Source organism: Pseudophryne corroboree, chromosome 9 (genome assembly GCF_028390025.1).
Source record: "Pseudophryne corroboree isolate aPseCor3 chromosome 9, aPseCor3.hap2, whole genome shotgun sequence".
NCBI lineage: Eukaryota > Metazoa > Chordata > Amphibia > Anura > Myobatrachidae > Pseudophryne > Pseudophryne corroboree.
Window position 1 is genome coordinate 155,878,400 of NC_086452.1, and position 20,409 is coordinate 155,898,808.

The following is a 20,409-nucleotide window of genomic DNA, read 5'->3' on the forward strand; positions in this document are numbered from 1 at the left end:
GCTTCATCACACACGTCATTCAATTCCTCTGATTCTGGAAAAGCTACAGGTAGTTTTTTCACACCCCACATAATACCCCCCTTTGAGGTACCTGCAGTATCAGAGATATGCAAAGCCTCCTTCATTGCCGTGATCATATAACGTGTGGCCCTATTGGAAAATACGTTTCTTTCTTCACCGTCGACACTAGATTCATCTGTGTCGGTACCTGTGTCGACTGACTGAGGTAAGGGACGTTTTACAGCCCCTGACGGTGCCTGAGACGCCTGGACAGGTACTAACTGGTTTTCCGGCCGTCTCATGTCGTCAACTGACTTTTGCAGCGTGCTAACATTATCACGTAATTCCATAATTAAAGCCATCCATTCCGGTGTCGACTCCCTAGGGGGTGACATCACCATTACCGGCAATTGCTCCGCCTCCACACCAACATCGTCCTCATACATGTCGACACACACGTACCGACACACAGCAGACACACAGGGAATGCTCTTATCGAAGACAGGACCCCACTAGCCCTTTGGGGAGACAGAGGGAGAGTTTGCCAGCACACACCAAAGCGCTATAAAAATGTATATAAACAACCCTAAAAGGTGTTGTTTCTGTTATATGCGCTTAATATATAAAAATATCGCCAAAATATGCCCCCCTTCTCTGTTTGACCCTGTTTCTGTAGTGCAGTGCAGGGGAGAGTCCTGGGAGCCTTCCTCACAGCGGAGCTGAGCAGGAAAATGGCGCTGTGTGCTGAGGAGAATAGGCCCCGCCCCCTAAAACGGCGGGCTCTTCTCCCGGAGTTTGCGATATATGGCAGGGGTTAAATACATCCATATAGCCTCAAGGGCTATATGTGATGTATTTTAGCCATAGAAAAAGGTATTATACATTGCTGCCCAGGGCGCCCCCCCAGCGCCCTGCACCCTCAGTGACCGCTGGTGTGAAGTGTGCCGACAACAATGGCGCACAGCTGCAGTGCTGTGCGCTACCTTATGAAGACTGAAAAGTCTTCTGCCGCCTGTTTCCGGACCTCTGGACCTCTTCAACTTCGGCATCTGCAAGGGGGGTCGGCGGCACGGCTCCGGGACCGGACTCCATGGCTGGGCCTGTGTTCGATCCCTCTGGAGCTAATGGTGTCCAGTAGCCTAAGAAGCAAATCCATCCTGCACGCAGGTGAGTTCACTTCTCTCCCCTAAGTCCCTCGTAGCAGTGAGCCTGTTGCCAGCAGGACTCACTGAAAATAAGAAACCTAAAAAACTTTTTCTAAGCAGCTCTTTATGAGAGCCACCTAGATTGCACCCTGCTCGGACGGGCACAAAAACCTAACTGAGGCTTGGAGGAGGGTCATAGGGGGAGGAGCCAGTACACACCATGTGATCCTAAAAGCTTACTTTTTGTGCCCTGTCTCCTGCGGAGCCGCTGTTCCCCATGGTCCTGACGGAGTCCCCAGCATCCACTAGGACGTTAGAGAAAATTACATTATCTTCTCTGTTAACCATTTGCTGAATAGCATGGTTAAGATAAATGTTCGGAAACACTAGTTTCCACATTTTTATCATGAAAATAAACACCCTGAATAGACCCCATTAAGGGTGTGCACGTTATTGCCGTATTATTAACATGGGAGCTGGGCATGATGATGGTGGTCGCCGGTACTAGTCAACCGCTTGTGATTGGCTGTTTGCAAACACTCTGGAGACACCGATTGGTGGTTTTTTGTTTCACACTTGGGCATCAGTAACATTGTTAATTGTTAATCAGTGTGATTAATGCTGGCCGTACATTAGTACTACCAGCGGGATTTAGTTATGTGAGCGCCGGCCACATTACTGAAGGCTAAATCCAGCACCCATAAGCTCGACACCAAGCCCGCAATCTTAATGCTGACTTCCGGGATCCCCAGCGGCAGTACCCAACCCCGACCAGCATAAGATCCTAATGCACAGATGATTTCTCTTCAATCTCCCTAGGAGCTCCAGGCACACGATTTATTTTTTTGCCATACGATGAGGCATACAATCTATTGTACAATCGTATGCCTCACCTTAAACACGTGATCACTAAAAATAAAAAGTAATCTAAAAGGACGCTGATCGTATGCATCATCCTACTATACACTTATGTGCATACAATTACCACGGATAATATGGCCTTCACATATGATCTGAGGATTTGACATTCGACCCACGGAGCCGCGCATTGCATCACAATCATATGCAAAACATTGTACAATGTGGCGAAATCGTATATATATTTAAATATGAGAACGCTCTAGTGTACAGGTTCTCAAACTCGGTCCTCAGGACCCCACACGGTGCATGTTTTGCAGGTCTCCTCACAGAATCACAAGTGACATAATTAGCTCCACCTGTGGACCTTTTAAAATGTGTCAGTGAGTAATTAATACACCTGCGCACCTGCTGGGTTACCTGCAAAACATGCACTGTGTGGGGTCCTGAGGACCGAGTTTGAGAACCACTGCTCTAGTGTATGGTTAGCATTAAGGGCCCCATACACTACTGCGACATGTTGGACCCTCATGTCGCAGGCGATCACCGTGGCAGCTTCCCGGGGGACAGGATCGCATAAGATTACATTGTATGTTGTCCTTTTGCATACGATGTATCTTGTGCGATCCCAGCCATGCCTGCGGGGTCCGACATATCACGAGTGCAGCACATTTAATCTAGGGAATCCGATCCGATGCTCACAGGAGCGCGCATCGGATCGGATGTAAAACACATCCGAAATTCCCGATTTTATACGATATATCGGACCGAATGGCCGAAATCGGGTATTATGGTTCTAGTGCATGGGGCCCTTTAGAACGTTTATGTTTTTTCTTAGCATAAACAAAACATGGCGCAGTTTTTGCAGTATCAGGGAAGATTACTGTATAAATGATGCCTGAGTGAATGGTTAGCTGCACATAGCATAAATGATTACAATATGAGCGCAGGTGGGACATCATCATCTGGGCTGTGTGCCTGCCGTAAACAAGTTGCATGCTGTATGCCATACTTTACTGACGGAAAGGGCATCCTCACGTGTGGGTGGGAAATACGCTACTTCTGCGTGCAACTTCTTGGAAACGCATTCTGCACATTATGCAGTTAAAGCTGCATCTGCCCCAGTGTCACTGTCACCACGCAGCGAGCCCCCCCTCCCCGTCACATGACCAGGCTGCTCGTGAAGCTCGATGTAGAGTTTATAACAACTGTAACGTTAAATGAATGTAGCCGGCACTCACCACTGCTAGCACAGAGCGGCCTCCATCCCCACACCGGCTCTCCCCTTATCATGCCGCCGCTCTACAACTCACACCACAACACAGCCAGACCCCGCCCACTTCCTCACCTCCAGCGACCACGCCCAAACGGACAGCCAGGGCTCCGCGCCTGTGATTGGATGAAGCCACGTGACGTCACCTTCCCGCTTCTCATCCCTCACCCAGTAGCACAGCCGTCCGTTACAGAGAGGGCGGGATGACGCATGTACCGTTTCCATGCCGACAGTTCTGTCAGATGTAACTTTATTAGCATAGACAGCTGCCCGTCACGTGGCAATTCCATAATTCCTCTGGCAGCTGTGTTCCTCTGTGTCATTTACTGTCTTTTACACACATATGTATAGTCCCGTACAGCCTGACACACAACGCACTGTGCCGGCGCCAGGCTTACATACAGAATATACATGACATAGCAAATACAGGAAAGGATCAGCCGCTATACCCGTACATACGGTACATACATACAGTACATACTACGGTACTGGGCTCCGCGCGGTGCACTCTGGGAGTTGTAGTTCCTGGTCGCATAGAAGAAAGGACAGAAAACCGAGTCTCCGCGGCTGCGGAGGAACAATACGTCCCAGAAGGCAGGGAGGTGTGATAGCGCGGCAGCATGGGCGACACACACCACCACCTTTCCCGTACAGGGACAGCGCCGGCTCCGCCAAATACGTCCCAGTGGCCTGCGTGCTGTGCGGGATCGGCTATATGAGGACTGGGAGAGTGTGCGGGGCTGGCTGTATGCGGGCAGCGAGGGGTTGGACTATGGCAGCTACCGGTGGAGAACAGGCCGGGGGATCAGTAAGTGGTGCCGGAGCTGTCACCCTGTGGGCTGGGGACTCCCCGGGCTGTGGCCGCAGGGTGAGGCTGTGATTGGCGGCAGCGCCTCTTCCGGACACGCCCCGCCCGGCCCGGGGAGAGGTGCGGCAGCACATGCTCCTGTGTGTATCGGCAGCGCAGTACGGCGGGCACCGGGTTGGGATGGGGCAGGCAGCGCTGATCACCCTCCTGCTGGCATGGCACACCGCCCGGTACTGCGTGGCCGCCTTCTCGCAGTCTGTGGACAATGACTTCACCTTCACCCTCCCGTCAGGCCGGCGGGAGTGCTTCTTCCAGCCCATGCGGCAGGGGGCCACCCTGGAGATAGAGTATCAGGTATGTGTTACCCCCCATGTAAGGTAACGGGTGGGTGTGCATGCCGGGGGCACCGTGCACAACGGGGGGATGGAGGGCACAAATGTTGTACATTGCCCTGTATAGAGTAACACCAGCCGCTCTCTGTTACATGCACAGGGGCACTGATCCCCGGCAACGTATAGCACATTGCCCTGTGCCCGGGGATCAGGGTCATTGGTAGCTGTACACACTGAAACTAATAGACGTGTATTTCAGTAATAGCTACAGTATGCCTACCGTGTAATGGCACTGGCCGCTGCTATGGCATAGCTATCGAATAATAATAATAATAGTATCTATAGCATAGCTATCGAATTATAATAGTATCTATAGTATAGCTATTGGGATCGGTATGAAATACCTACAATCAAAATACCGACAGTAATTGACCGACGGTCAAAATACAGACAAGATCAAAATACCGACATGTAGAATGTTGACAGGTCAAAATGCCGACATGAGTTTTTCATTGTTTTTTTGGTGTGTATGTCAACATAGGTCGACATGGACACCATATAAGTGTACCGCATCCCTTCGCGTGACTCGCTGCGCTCGCCATGCTTCAGGCACACTATTCTATTCCACCTCCAGGTCCACTGGGATGGTAAAGTATGAACAACTCGGTTTCAATGAAAAAATCGTGTCAGCATTTTGACCATGCTGGCATTTTGACCGTCGGTCAATTGCTGTCTGGTATTTTGACCGTCTGTAAATTGACTGTATCCCCAGCTATCGTATAATACTGGTAGCTATAGTATTACTGTCCTATCCTGGCGCTGGCAGCAGCTGTAGTATTATTATTATTATTATTATTATTATTATTATTATTATGCTACTGCCAATATTAGTATTATTATAAGATAGGTATACTATAGCTGCTGCCAGCGCCAGGATAGGAAAGTAATACTATAGCTACCAGTATCATTACGATAGGTATAATATAGCCACTACCAGTATTGTGAATAATAATAATAATGTAGTAGTAGTTGCTATCGTATACCTATCCTATAATAATACTGGCAGTGGCTATAGTGTACCTGTCATATAATAATACTGGTAGTGGCGTGGCTATAGTGTACCTATCCTATAATAATATTGGTAGTGGCTATAGTGTACCTATCGTATAATGGCAGTGGCTATAGTGTACCTGTCATATAATAATACTGGTAGTGGCGTGGCTATAGTGTACCTATCGTATAATCATATTGGTAGTGGCTATAGTGTACCTATCGTATAATGGCAGTGGCTATAGTGTACCTGTCATATAATAATACTGGTAGTGGCGTGGCTATAGTGTACCTATCCTATAATAATATTGGTAGTGGCTATAGTGTACCTATCGTATAATGGCAGTGGCTATAGTGTACCTGTCATATAATAATACTGGTAGTGGCGTGGCTATAGTGTACCTATCGTATAATCATATTGGTAGTGGCTATAGTGTACCTATCGTATAATGGCAGTGGCAGCGGCTATAGTGTACCTATCATATATTGACACTGGTAGTAGCTATAGTCATTTTGTCATATACAGGTTGAGTATCCCATATCCAAATATTCAGAAATACGGACTTTTTTGAGTGAGAGTGAAATACTGAAACCTTTGTTTTTTGATGGCTAAATGTACACAAACTTTGTTTAATACACAAGTTATTAAAAATATTGTATTAAATGACATTCAGGCTGTGTGTGTATAAGGTGTATATGAAACATAAATGAATTGTGTGAGTGTAGACACACTTTGTTTAATGCACAAAGTTATAAAAAATATTGGCTAAAATTAACTTCAGGCTGTGTGTATAAGGTGTATATGAAACATAAATGCATTCTGTGCTTAGACTTAGGTCCCATCACCATGATATCTCATTATGGTATGCAATTATTCCAAAATACGGAAAAATCCGATATCCAAAATACCTCTGGTCCCAAGCATTTTGGATAAGAGATACTCAACCTGTAATATTAGTACTATCTATATTATTCCAGTCCTATCTTGGCACTGGAGTTGGAGAACAGACTTTACATACTTTGGAGAGTTGCCAAGGCTTCAGCTGATTCAGGTTTCCTTGACATAAACACAATGTCCTCTGGGCAAATAGATGACAAAGTAAAGCAAAGATCAGCATAACTTTCTGTCCAACCAATGAGAAGTTGCAACATCATTGTTACATGACCTATGAGAAAGCCAGCCAATTTGTGGATGGTATTTTATTTCAAGCCAAGCAGCTTTCGGAGGGGGCTACAGAGGCCTTTAAAAAAAAAAAAAAACTGGTATATTTGTATTATTCACATAGTCATTGTAAAGCCCTGTCCTCCTGAATGTGGTTTTATGTTGCATAAGGCGGCCCATATACAAGGGACTCGTGTAGAGTTGGACTCAGAAGCAAGTGTTGTTTATTTTTTACTGTGCCATACATTTTTGGAGGGTGATTCAATTAGCATCGCGGGGATGTAGCTCCCAGGTTAAGTGCCCGGCGCTATTAGCTTGACTGTATCATGCTCGGCACTTAAACCAGGATGTGCACTTTACCACGACTAATGCCCGGTGCTAGCTCACTGTAAACTGCATCTTGTGGGTGTGATTCTGTTACCATACATAGTTCATCTAGCTCTGAGGCTCTAGTTAATGCGTATTTCTGATCGCACCCTCATGTAACCTGGGAGCTATATCACCACAATGCGAATTGTATTGTCCCCTCGTATAGTTGCCCCAGTGGTAGCTAAGATGTATCTAGTGCTTGCAACTCCTTGCGCTTTAAGATGCGGAACAGGGGGTAGCAGGGGTGCCTCAGCCCCACAAAAATAAGGATTTTTCTTTTCTGTGCAAAATGCATATCATGCTGACCACAACAAAGATGCTTATGTGCCTGTTATACCCCTTTCATACCGCCAGCTTTTAACACAGGTTATTGCACATGAGCGCGCATAACCTGCATTGCTGTGCGGTCTGAAAGGGGTCAGTTGAAATTATCTGGGTCAAGCGACCCGGTATTTCAACTTTGGTAGCGAGCAGGGTTGAACGCACGTTCACCCCGGCTCGTTGTGCTGTGTGAACGGGAAAGCCAGGTCACTGCGGCCCATTTCCCATTCGCACTATAGGGACAGGCGGCACTTGGAGATCACATGGTCTCCAAGCGCTGCCTGTCCTTATAGTGTGAACGGGAAACTTTGATCACCTCTAGTGTGAATGCATCCAACCTGGGATTTTAGACCCGGATTAGAAGAAGTGTCTGATTGGCTGTTCTGCTAATGGCTATAAACAGTGCTTAAAGTGGTTCTACAGAGGTGGTGGAACTCACCCCCACCCCACGGCGCACATGTAACAAAGGTATTGGGCGTGGTCTCAAAAAGAAAGGGGCGTGGTCACAGAATAGTAATAATGCCCACAGTAGTAGCACCCCGTAATACACATAATGCCCACCGCAGTAGCGCTTCTTATACAATGCCCACAGTAGTAGTGCTCCTTATGCAATGTCCACTGTACTGCTAGTGCTCACAGTGGTAGTGCCCCTTATATAGACCCCATAATAGTGGTGCCCCTTATGCAATGCCCGCAATAGTAGTGCCCCTTATGTCCTCAGGAGTCATGCCCCTTATGAAGTGCCCTCTTTACAATGCCCTCATTAGAAGGGCCCCCAGTAGTAATGTTGCCTGTATTAATGCCCCAGTCATTTAGCCCCCTGTAGTTTAGCCCTAGTAGTTATGTATGCCCCCAGTGGTAATGCCCCTGCAGTTATGACCACAGTAGTTTACCCCCCCCCCCTTTAGTTTTAGCCTCCCAGTGGTAATGCCCCCAGTAGTTTAGCCCCAGTAGTTTGCCTGCTTGTAGTTTAGCCCAGTAGTTTGCCCTCCTGTAGTTTGCCCCAAGTAGATGCCCCCCCAGTAGTAATGCCCTCCTGTAGTTTGCCCCCAGTAGTCAAGCCCTCCTGTAGTTAGCCCCTTTGTAGTTTGCCCCCAGTAATAATGTCCCCCAGTAGATGCCCCCCAGTAGTAATGCCCCCTGTTGTTTGCCGCCAGTAGTAATGCCCTCCTGTAGCTTGCCCCCTTGTAGTTGGCCCCCAGTAATAATGTCCCCCAGTAGATGCTCCCCCAGTAGTAATGCCGCCAGTAGATGCCCCCCGTAGATCCCCCCACCCCCCAGTAGTTTGCCCCCCCCCCCCCAGTAGATGCGCCGCTACGGAAGAAAACAATCACAATACTTACCGAGCCCCGCTTCCAGACCGCTGCAGTCCTCTCTCGCCGCCCGCTTCTCGGCACTATGGGAGAGACATCATGACGTCTCTCCCATAGCGGGCGCCGGAAGCCGGAGCTCAGTACTGAGCTCCTGCCTCCGGCTGCCGCCGGGCGCCTGCTGATAATGCAATCTCAGCGGGCGCCCGGCATCGCACTGCACACAGCGGGTTAGGTGAGCCGGAGGAGGTGGAACTGTGTTCCGTCTCCAAGTGGAACTGACGGAACGCAGTTACGCCCCGTTTCGGCACACTTTAACCACTGGCTATAACATAACCCAGCTAAGTGTAGACTATTTGACAGCAGACTGGGAAATGCTGTATACATACAGGATGTTCACACACGAGAAGGGCATATCTGACACAGAGGAATGGTAATAGTGGCTGATAGTTGGGTGTGGGTGGGGGAATTTCAGTGGGGGCACTTTAGTAAGAGAAAATATAAAGAATGACATAGTAAGTAGCAGAGCTATAAAGAAAAATGTATTTAAATAGAACATAAAACCAAATAGAAAATTACCAAATAGCAAAGGCTGAATAATATACATGAAAGTGACACATTTTAAATACACATCAAATTCCAAGGCAGACTCGGGTTCAGTGTGAATGTATCCGACCTGGGAATTTCTCCGTTTTTTTAATGTATTGTGAATGGGGTTCTCGAAACGTAGACCTGACAAATTCCTGGGTTGTTAGACCTAGGTTGTACCCGTGTATTTCCCAGGTCTTGTGTCTAAAAGGGGTATTGGGGAGCGAATCACCTGCGAGTGCTTGACACCTGGTGCATAATGCAAACTGGGGACAGTCAGCAGGCTCTTCTAGTGGGCTGTGCATGCCTGAATCCCTGCCTCTTATACTATTATAATGTGACTGCTGCAATCTGTTTATTACAATGGTGTACCTGCACAGCATTAGAGCAGATTAACATTTGATCATCCTTTTTAAATGTGACGCCAATAAACGTTTACCGATTTGAACCTAGTACTTTCATTTTATGTTGTTCCTTCTCCTGTTTTCTTTCACATTGTAAATGCAACATTTTTAGCTATTAATAACAATGTCCTGACATACTGGATTTTAGGTTTTAGCACTGCTACTTTGAAGCCATTACTCCTAGTGTAAACCAGGTGCATATATTGTTCCCTCTAGGAGTAAATACAAGGTAAGCAAAACTTGGGGGCGAATTTTATATGTGGTCATGTGCATATCAGAAGATCATCCAAAAGGTATGACCTCCAAGTGTGAACGTATTGGTCTCCCAGTAATAAGTATATAGCTTTCTATGTGGGAAGATTGCACAATCCTAATTAAGCAAGTTTATGAAAAGATATGCACACATAGTATAATTATATTTATTTTTATAACAAGTGATGTGCATAAGAAAAATTATAACCCGCTAAATATTCATCATACTACTAAAAAAAGATTTTACTAAGGTCCCCTTCCCACGGGTTCACTACGGCTGGCCGGCGGTCGGGCGCCCAGCATACCGGCGCCGGGAGCCCGACCGCCGGCTGACCGACAGTGTGGCGAGCGCAAATGAGCCCCTTGCGGGCTCGCTGCGCTCGCCACGCTACGGGCACGGTGGCGCGCTACGCGCGCCACACTATTTTATTCTCCCTCTATGGGGGTCGTGGACCCCCACGAGGGAAAATAAGTGTCGGTATGCTGGCGGTCGGGCTCCCGGCGCCGGTATACTGAGCGCCGGGAGCCCGACCGCCGGTATACAGAAGACCACCCCTTCCCACTTGTTGGACTCCCTGGTTCTGTTGCATGCAGCCAATCTGTAATACAGTACCAGCAAATCAATGCAGTATACAAACATTAAATGATGGTGGAGGGTGATGTAATAGCAGGAGGGTCAATTACAATTCCCAGAACTCATGAAACATAAGCATGGGGTTATTTTTTTTGAGGGGGGAAATCCGTTAATGCCTAAATGTGTCCCAGAAAACATGTGTAATGAGCTGTTGCAGTTATTATGTGTGTGTTTGTTAGAGACATATATAAAATTACACAGTTAAATGTAATCAAAGCTGGATTATTTTTGATCACCTTGTGTGTATGTATGTATGGGTTGATCACATTATCATATTTATGAGAGCAGTTAACTCGCAGCTTTTATGTCATTATCTTAATTGTTTCTGTGAAAGGTCATTGACTATACAGCCCAAAAAAACAGGTAGATTATTACTATGTAACAACGTTTTTGTCACTGGGTAGTAAGTGCTGTTTCTTAAATGCTTATGTCTCAATAGTACAGAAAATCGTATTTATTCCCATAACTTGTTTTGTGGCCAGGACATTTTATACTTTGAAATGTACCTATTTCAAATGAGAAAAGGGCAAATTTGCATTTTATTTTGTACAATGTGAGAAACCAAATCGGCGTGTGTATGAAAATGAACATATAAAGTTGTCCAAACAAGACCACAGAAGAATTAGAAGTGAGTAGATTTATGATTATATATACAGTACATCACTGTCACGAAACAGCCCCCAGATGTAGTCTCCCATCATGTTCTTGCTATACTGTCCTTGGTAGCAGCGTTCAAACTTCAGTATATCCTGGTGGAAGCGCTTGCCTTGCTTCTTGAATTTCTCAATATGAGCATCAGAAATATGAACTTTGTGGGAGATCCTGCACCCCATTCAGCCTTAGTTCTTCATCACAGTCTTAACAAACTGCATGTAGTTTTCAGCCTTCTGATTGCCCAGGATGCCACGAATCACTGCAGTTGAGCTGGTCCAAGCAGCTTCCTCCTGAGTGAGCATCCTTAGGAATTTCTTGCACTGCAGGATCTTCCTAATCTGTGGTCCCACAAAAACACCAGTTTTGACCTTTGCCTCAGACAGTTTAGGGATTAAAGGTATTTGAAGGCTGCCAAATTCTTATCTAGAGCTTTAACAAATAGTTTCATAAGGCAACTTGATGTGTAGTGGAGGCATCAGCACCTTCCTTGAGTCCACCAGTCAACGTGTGGTGGACCCACCAACCGAGTGGGAATACTGAGCGTTTTAGATTCCGGGCATCGGGATTCTGGCATCTCTCTTCTGAACACTGTATCTGGTCAGCCAGTATATTGACTGCATCCCGTACCACACGTATGGCCACTGGGTGTTTTACAAGTAAGTTTTCACTCTTTAGTGCAAGATCACCTTTGGAACCCTGCTTGCTTTAAATTGCATCATATCTACCTGTTATCATGAGATGTCTGGATAACTACTGAATTTTGTGCATCTGTCTGAGGAGAATAGACAAGACTTCCGGAACCCACTTACCTAGTGAAGTGGGCAATCAGCGGCTTGATGATGCTACACTCTGAATTGTGGCATTGGACAGCATTCATGAAGCTGCTGTTGTGCAGTTTGTGATGCAAAGTGTCCTGCAGTGGCCACACTGACCTCCCCTCTGGGATATTATGGGGGGAATGGAAGGATGCAGGAGTAAAATATTAACTTGTATAATTTGCACGTGTGTGTGCCTTGATTTCTGACAAGGAGCATGGGTTTAAGTTGAATGCAGTAGTGTATGTCAGTGTGCAGAAGTTTGCACACACTGATGAGCAGTTGGGTGGAGTAGTGCGCTTGTTACAAGGTAAACTATGAAGTAGACACGTGGTGTACAGTGTTTTGAGGAGTGGGATTATTTAAATTGGGTAGTAGTAGAAAGGGGCGCAAACTGATATGATTAGTATCTTTTTTGCAAATTGTGTTTTTTGAGGTCTGTACTTTCCCCAAACAGTGGAGAGTAAACATGGACCCTGATGTGCATTGGATTGCCTATCTAAGAGCAACATGGCATTTTGTAGCATGCATTCTAAGTGTCTCGCTGACTTTGATCAGTAAGGGATTTACTGTCCTGCTTGTGACACCAGACTTGCACTTAATGCAGTGGTTTCCAAACTTTTTTGAATCACGGCCCCCTAGAATATCAGAATTTTTTTTCACGACACCCGTCCCTAGGCCAAAAATGTCTGAGAAATTTAGAAAGAAATATTACATTAAGTAGGTCGCGTTTATATGTCATCCTTAGGGTCAGTTGTGTGGTGAGGGACAAGATTTGCTTCTGTTTGGGCACATATTTTATGACTGGCAGCTACCAGCACTGGTTTTGCCTATTATATTGACCATGAATAATTTGAATTGGTACTGGACCACCAACCCAGGGCACCCCTGCAAGTGTCCCGAGGCACCCCAGGGAGCCATGGCACTCAGTTTGGGAACCTCTGACTTAATGTATCTTATTTTTTTTTTTTTTTTTCTTTTCTTCTAGGTTCTGGATGGTGCAGGTTTAGATATCGACTTCTCCCTCATCGCCCCGAACGGTGAGATCGTCCTAGCTGAGGAGCGACAGTCAGATGGAGTTCACACGTAAGTTTAATGAAATATTTGTGATGGGCTGAGAATTGCATTGTGTCTTGTATAATCCTACGCATTTCACACAGGATAGAAGCGATCGATGGAGATTACCAGTTCTGCTTTGACAACACCTTCAGCCATATATCTGAAAAGGTGATCTTCTTTGAACTGATTTTAGATCACCTCAGTGATGAAGAGAGTGATCAAGAAGACTGGAAGAATTTCGTAATAGGCACAGATCTGCTTGATATGAAGCTGGAAGACATACTGGTGAGTGTGTTGTGTATAGCGGTCATGCTTTCCCAAATATGTTCATAGGAATGCACATAGTGGCACAGGTTCTGATGTTTCAGGATATGAGTTTATTAGGCTTCTGAAGGTCATTAACCTGTCCACATGGGTGTTTTATGTTAGTGAGGACAACACTGTTCCTGACCGAGGCAGGGAGGAAGGTAATGGAGATAAGCTGGAACATCACAGACTAAAAATGAGATGGTGAAGGTTAAGTTCCCCTAATAGCATGGAGTGATGACCGCTCTTCTGTATGTTTAAAAAAATAAAATAAATCCTGTATCTATCCACATTGTTTCACTTACATACTAGAGCTCAATCACAGACTAACAGCTCCAGGTAGCTGTGTAGTGTTCAGGGCTGAATACACATATATGCATATTTGTCTGAATTACTCATTGAAAAAATCTATTTAAATGTAGATTTTTCCTTGGGACATGATGGGATCACTCTGCCACCCTGTATTGGGTGGGGTTTTTACAGATTTACATGCCTGTTCATAAAGCAGTGAAGAGTGGCGAAGTTGCCTATGGCAACCAATCAGATGCTATGTATCATTTTATAAAACACACTTTATAAATGTTACTTTGAAGCTGATTGGTTGCCATGGACAACTTTAACACTGGCACACTTCTCCACTCTTTTCACTGCTTCATGAATGCACCCCTTACCATTAAGTAACCCACCATAAATGTCATACAGCCGTTTAGTTTTGGGCTGTCAAGTAGCATCAGTTTTAACTGCTTATCACCATGGTTACAAGTTAAGTCAATGGGGGCGATTCAATTTTTTTGTGGGTGCCCACTGAAGCTATTCAGTTGTCTGCCTCCCCCATTTGATGCTCATGTCCTGTGTGCTGGCCCATTAGTACAGGGTTTAGCCATGTTTGAGAACCCAACCCGTATTTTCCTCACATTTCAGCTCTCACCTCAGGAGGCTACGATCTGAAATGTGCGCCTGAATGGAGCAGCAATTGAAGTGCTCCGGTGGGCGCCATCTAGTGGCTACTGGGGCAAACGATAATTTAATCGCCTCCTTTGAGTCTAGGAGGGTTGTGTAGCTGATGTACAATGGCTCCTCCCAGGCTGGTGATATGTTGGGTTCATGCTGACTGCTTACTCTGAAGGATGAACCAGACGTATCAGGCAGCTAAGTTAAACAAGCTAAGTTAAACACAGGGAAGCCAGGGATGGATGAGATTGTTAGCATTTATATGTAGGTCACAAGATTTCAGCTGATACAGGTCTTTTGCAGAAATAGAGCATATTAGAAATCGCTTTTTCCAATTTTTTTTTTTTTTTAAATTCAGCAGCAGTACAATGACTTGGAGGCGACTGTGCCTTAACCCACCATTGCCCCAAAGTTTCATGATTTTGTGTTTACTACTTACACCGCTTAAGTACAGATGCAATAATTGATAGCCAGTCCTGTTCCCTTAGATAGATAGATCATATTTTTGTTTTGTTTTTTTAGTACACCCAGTACAGACTGACATGTTCTAAAAGTAGCTATAAAGTATGTGATATATATCAAAAACCCATAGAAACACAGCATCCGCATGTTTAGATGAGACACTTTAGAATTTGGTAGCCTAATACATACAGTCAGGTCCATAAATATTGGGACATCGACACAATTCTCATATTTTGGGCTGTATCCACAATGGATTTGAAATGAAACAAACCAGATGTGCATTAACTGCAGACTTTCCGCTTTAATTTGAGGATATTTAAGTCCAAATCGGGTGAACGGTGTAGGAATTACAATGGTTTCTATATGTGCCTCCCACTTTTTAATGGACCAAAAGTAATGGGACAATCGACTCAAAAGCTATTTTATGGACAGGAGTGGGCTATTCCCTCGTTATTTCATCATCCATTAAGCAGGTAAAAGGTCTGGAGTAGATTCCAGGTGTGACATTTGCATTTGGAATCTGTTGCTGTCGACTCTCAATATGAGATCCAAAGAGCTGCCACTATCAGTGAAGCAAGCCATCATTAGGCTGAAAAATCAAAACAAACCCATCAGAGAGAGAGCAAAAACACTAGGTGTGGCCAAATCAACTGTTTGGAACATTCTTAAAAAATAACGCACCGGAGAGCTTATCAACACCAAAAGATCTGGAAAACAACTGTGGTGGATGACAGAAGAATTATTTCCCTGGTGAAGAAAAACCCCTTCACAACAGTTGCCCAGATCAAGAACACTCTCCAGGAGGTAGGTGTATATGTGTCAAAGTCAACAATCAAGAGAAGACTTCACAAGAGTGAACATAGAGGGTTCACCACAAGATGTAAACCATTGGTGAGCCACAAAAACAGGAAGCCCAGATTAGAGTTTGCCAAACAACATCTAAAAAAGCCTTTACAGTTCTGGAACAATATTCTATGGACAGATGAGACAAAGATCAACTTGTACCAGAGTGATGGGAAGAGAAGAGTATGGAGAAGGAAAGGAACTGTTCATGATCCAAAACATACCACCTCATCAGTGAAGCATGGTGGTGGTAGTAGTGTCATGGCGTGGGCATGTATGACTGCCAATGGAACTGGTTCCCTTGTATTTATGGAATAATGTGACTGCTGACAAAAGCAGCAGGATGGATTCTGAAGTGTTTCGGGCAATATTATCTGCTCATATTAAGTCAAATGCTTCAGAACTCATTGGACGGCGCTTCACAGTGCAGATGGACAATGACCTGAAGCATACTGCGAAAGCAACCAAAGTTTTTTTGTTGTTGTTTTTTTTAAAGCAAATAAGTGGAATGTTATGCAATGGCCAATTCAATCACCTGACTTGAATCCGATTTGAGCATGCATTTCACTTGATGAAGGGAAAATGCCCCAAAAACAAGCAGGAACTGAAGAGCTTTGCAGTAGAGGCCTGGCAGAGCATCACCAGGGATGAAACCCAGCGTCTGGTGTTGTCTGTGTGTTCCAGGCTTCAGGCTGTAATTGACTGCAAAGGATTTGCAACAAAGTATTAAAAAGTGAAAGTTTGATTTAGGATTGTTTTTAGTTTGTCCCATTACTTTTGGTCTCTTAAGTGGGAGGCACATATAGAAAACGTTGTAATAACTACACCGTTCACCTGATTTGGATGTAAATACCCTCAAATTAAAGCGGAAAGTCTGCAGTTAAAGCACATCTTTTTTTCATTTCAACTCCATTGTGGTGGTGTATAGAGCCCAAAATATGAGAATTGTCGATGTCCCAATATTTATGGACCTGACTGTAAGTAACTTAAACAAGAGTAAATGAGTGTGGGTGTCCAATGTTGCAGTATCAGCAGCCATGAATAAACATACTTTTAATGACCAGTTAATAAACTAATGTAGATATTAATTACTGTGTATTCAGTGTCTGTCACTGTCAGGCCAAATATAATATTTAGTGTTTATTTTTTAAATATTTACATAGTACAAGTTACATAGGAATTTCTTATCTAAATAAACTGATACTGCAAACAGAACATGGGTGTCTCTGCTTACCTGATGACAGTACACACAAGTCTTGGCAATAAAGGTGACACGTGTATAAAAGCTGAGCATCTCCTCTCCAGCAACAAATTCCCTGGGAGAAATTGTGCAGGATAAGCGGAGGACTAAATAAAATGTTTGAGAATAGAGCAACATTCTTAATATTGTATGTGTTCATTATCCTTATTTCTCTGACGTCCTAGTGGATGCTGGGAACTCCGTAAGGACCATGGGGAATAGACGGGCTCCGCAGGAGACTGGGCACTCTAAAAGAAAGATTAGGTACTATCTGGTGTGCACTGGCTCCTCCCTCTATGCCCCTCCTCCAGACCTCAGTTAGATTTCTGTGCCCGGCCGAGCTGGATGCACACTAGGGGCTCTCCTGAGCTCCTAGAAAGAAAGTTTATTTTAGGTTTTTTATTTTACAGTGAGACCTGCTGGCAACAGGCTCACTGCAACGAGGGACTAAGGGGAGAAGAAGCGAACCTACCTGCTTGCAGCTAGCTTGGGCTTCTTAGGCTACTGGACACCATTAGCTCCAGAGGGATCGACCGCAGGACCCGTCCTTGGTGTTCGTTCCCGGAGCCGCGCCGCCGTCCCCCTTACAGAGCCAGAAGCATGAAGATGGTCCGGAAAATCGGCGGCAGAAGACTTCAGTCTTCACCAAGGTAGCGCACAGCACTGCAGCTGTGCGCCATTGCTCCTCATACACACTTCACACTCCGGTCACTGAGGGTGCAGGGCGCTGGGGGGGGGGGGGGCGCCCTGAGCAGCAATAAAAACACCTTGGCTGGCAAAATAATCACAATATATAGCCCCAGAGGCTATATATGTGATAATTACCCCTGCCAGAATCCATAAAAAAGCGGGAGAAAAGTCCGCGAAAAAGGGGCGGAGCTATCTCCCTCGGCACACTGGCGCCATTTTCTCTTCACAGTGTAGCTGGAAGACAGTTCCCAGGCTCTCCCCTGTAGTTTTCAGGCTCAAAGGGTTAAAAAGAGAGGGGGGGCACTAAATTTAGGCGCAATATTGTTTATACAAGCAGCTATTGGGGAAAATTCACTCAGTGATAGTGTTTATCCCTACATTATATAGCGCTCTGGTGTGTGCTGGCATACTCTCTCTCTGTCTCCCCAAAGGGCTGTGTGGGGTCCTGTCCTCAGTCAGAGCATTACCTGTGTGTGTGCGGTATGTCGGTACGGCTGTGTCGACATGTTTGAGGAGGCTTATGTGGAGGCGGAGCAGATGCCGATAAATGGGATGTCGCCCCCTGTGGGCCGACACCAGAGTGGATGGATAGGTGGAAGGTATTAACCGACAGTGTCAACTCCTTACATAAAAGGCTGGATGACGTAACCGCTATGGGACAGCCGGCTTCTCAGCCTGCGCCTGCCCAGGCGTCTCAAAGGCCATCAGGGGCTCAAAAACGCCCGCTCCCTCAGATGGCAGACACAGATGTCGACACGGAGTCTGACTCCAGTGTCGACGAGGTTGAGACATATACACAATCCACTAGGAACATCCGTTACATGATCCCGGCAATAAAAAATGTGTTACACATTTCTGACATTAACCCAAGTACCACTAAAAAAGGGTTTTATGTGTGGGGAGAAAAAGCAGGCAGTGTTTTGTTCCCCCATCAAATGAGTGAATGAAGTGTGAAAAAGCGTGGGTTCCCCCGATAATAAACTGGTAATTTCTAAAAAGTTACTGATGGCGTACCCTTTCCCGCTAGAGGATAAGTTACGCTGGGAGATATCCCCTAGGATGGATAAGGCGCTCACACGTTTGTCAAAAAAAGGTGGCACTGCCGTCTTAGGATACGGCCACTTTGAAGGTACCTGCTGATAAATAGCAGGAGGCTAGCCTGAAGTCTGTATTTGCACACTCAGGTACTAGACTGAGACCTGCAGATAGTGCTGCTGCAGCGTGGTCTGTAACCCTGTCAAACAGGGATACTATTTTGCGAACATAAGACGTCGTCTTATATATGAGGGATGCACAGAGGGATATTTTGCCGGCTGGCATCCAGAATTAATGCAATGTCCATTCTGTCAGGAGGGTATTAGAGACCCGACACTGGACAGGTGATGCTGACTTTAAAAGGCACATAGAGCCTTATAAGGGTGAGGAATTGTTTGGGGATGGTCTCTGGGACCTCGTATCCACAGCAACAGCTGGGAAAAAATTTTTTTACCTCAGGTTTCCTCACAGCCTAAGAATAGCACTGTATTATCAGGTACAGTCCTTTCGGCTTCAGAAAAGCAAGCGGGTCAAAGGCGCTTCCTTTCTGCACAGAGACGAGGGAAGAGGGAAAAAGCTGCACCAGTCAGCAGTTCCCAGAATCAAAATTCTTCCCCCGCTTCCTCTGAGTCCACCGCATGACGCGGGGGCTCCACAGGCGTAGCCAGGTACGGTGGGGGGCCGCCTCAAAAATTTCAGCGATCAGTGGGCTCGCTCACAGGTGGATCCCTGGATCCTTCAAGTAGTATTTCAGGGGTACAAGCTGGAATTCAAGGCGTCTCCCCCCCCCCGCCGTTTCCTCAAATCTGCCTTGCCGACAACTCCCTCAGGCAGGGAGGCTGTGCTAGAGGCAATTCACAAGCTGTATTCCCAGCAGGTGATAGTCAAGGTGCCCCTACTTCAACAAGGACGGGGTTACTATTCCACACTGTTTGTGGTACCGAAACCGGATGGTTCGGTGAGACCCATTTTAAATTTTAAATCCTTGAACACATACATAAAAAAATTCAAGTTCAAGATGGAATCGCTCAGGGCGGTTATTGCAAGCCTGGAGGAGGGGGATTACATGGTATCCCTGGACATCAAGGATGCTTACCTACATGTCCCCATTTACCATCCTCACCAGGAGTACCTCAGATTTGTGGTACAGGATTGCCATTACCAATTCCAAACACTGCCGTTTGGACTATCCACGGCACCGAGGGTCTTTACCAAGGTAATGGCAGAAATGATGATACTCCTTCGAAAAAGGGAGTTTTAATTATCCCGTACTTGGACGATCTCTTTATAAAGGCGAGGTCCAAGGAGCAGTTGTTGGTCGGAGTAGCACTATCTCGGGAAGTGCTACAACAGCACGGATGGATTCTATACATTCCAAAGTCACAGCTGGTTCCTACCACACGCCTACTGTTCCTGGGGATGGTTCTGGACACAGAACAGAAAAGTGTTTCTCCCGCAGGAAAAAGCCAAGGAGCTGTCATCTCTAGTCAGAGACCTCCTGAAACCAAAACAGGTATCGGTGCATCACTGCACACGAGTCCTGGGAAAAATGGTAGCTTCTTACGAAGCAAAATTCCATTCGGCGGCAGGTTCCATGCAAGAACCTTTCAGTGGGACCTCTTGGACAAGTGGTCGGGATCGCATCTTCAGATGCATCGGCTGATAACCCTGTGTCCAAGGACCAGGGTATCTCTACTGTGGTGGCTGCAGAGTGCTCATCTGTTAGAGGGCCGCAGATTCGGCATACAGGACTGGGTCCTGGTAACCACGGATGCCAGCCTTCGAGGCTGGGGGGGCAGTCACACAGGGAAGAAATTTCCAAGGACTTTGGTCAAGTCAGGAGTCGTC

The 20,409-nt window shown here is 45.9% G+C and overlaps 2 protein-coding genes across 3 annotated transcripts in view; one reads left to right on the forward strand and one right to left on the reverse strand.

Annotated features, from left to right (window-relative positions):
- CCDC18 (coiled-coil domain containing 18) overlaps window positions 1-3,525 on the reverse strand; it is a 434,514-nt gene extending 430,989 nt beyond the window's left edge. Inside the window, exon 1 of one of the 2 annotated variants that reach the window (XM_063939870.1) lies at window positions 3,352-3,525. In XM_063939870.1, coding sequence (XP_063795940.1) covers window positions 3,352-3,437 — 86 coding nt within the window. In that variant the 5' untranslated portion in view covers window positions 3,438-3,525. The other variant, XM_063939871.1, reaches the window with a different exon arrangement.
- Window positions 3,526-4,115: 590 nt separating this feature from the next.
- Window positions 4,116-20,409, forward strand: part of TMED5 (transmembrane p24 trafficking protein 5) — a 41,907-nt gene continuing 25,613 nt past the window's right edge. Inside the window, exons 1-3 of the mRNA XM_063939872.1 lie at window positions 4,116-4,438; window positions 12,964-13,061; window positions 13,136-13,319. Of these exons, the coding sequence (XP_063795942.1) occupies window positions 4,217-4,438; window positions 12,964-13,061; window positions 13,136-13,319 (504 nt within the window). The 5' untranslated portion in view covers window positions 4,116-4,216. The remainder of the gene's footprint in view (window positions 4,439-12,963; window positions 13,062-13,135; window positions 13,320-20,409) is intronic.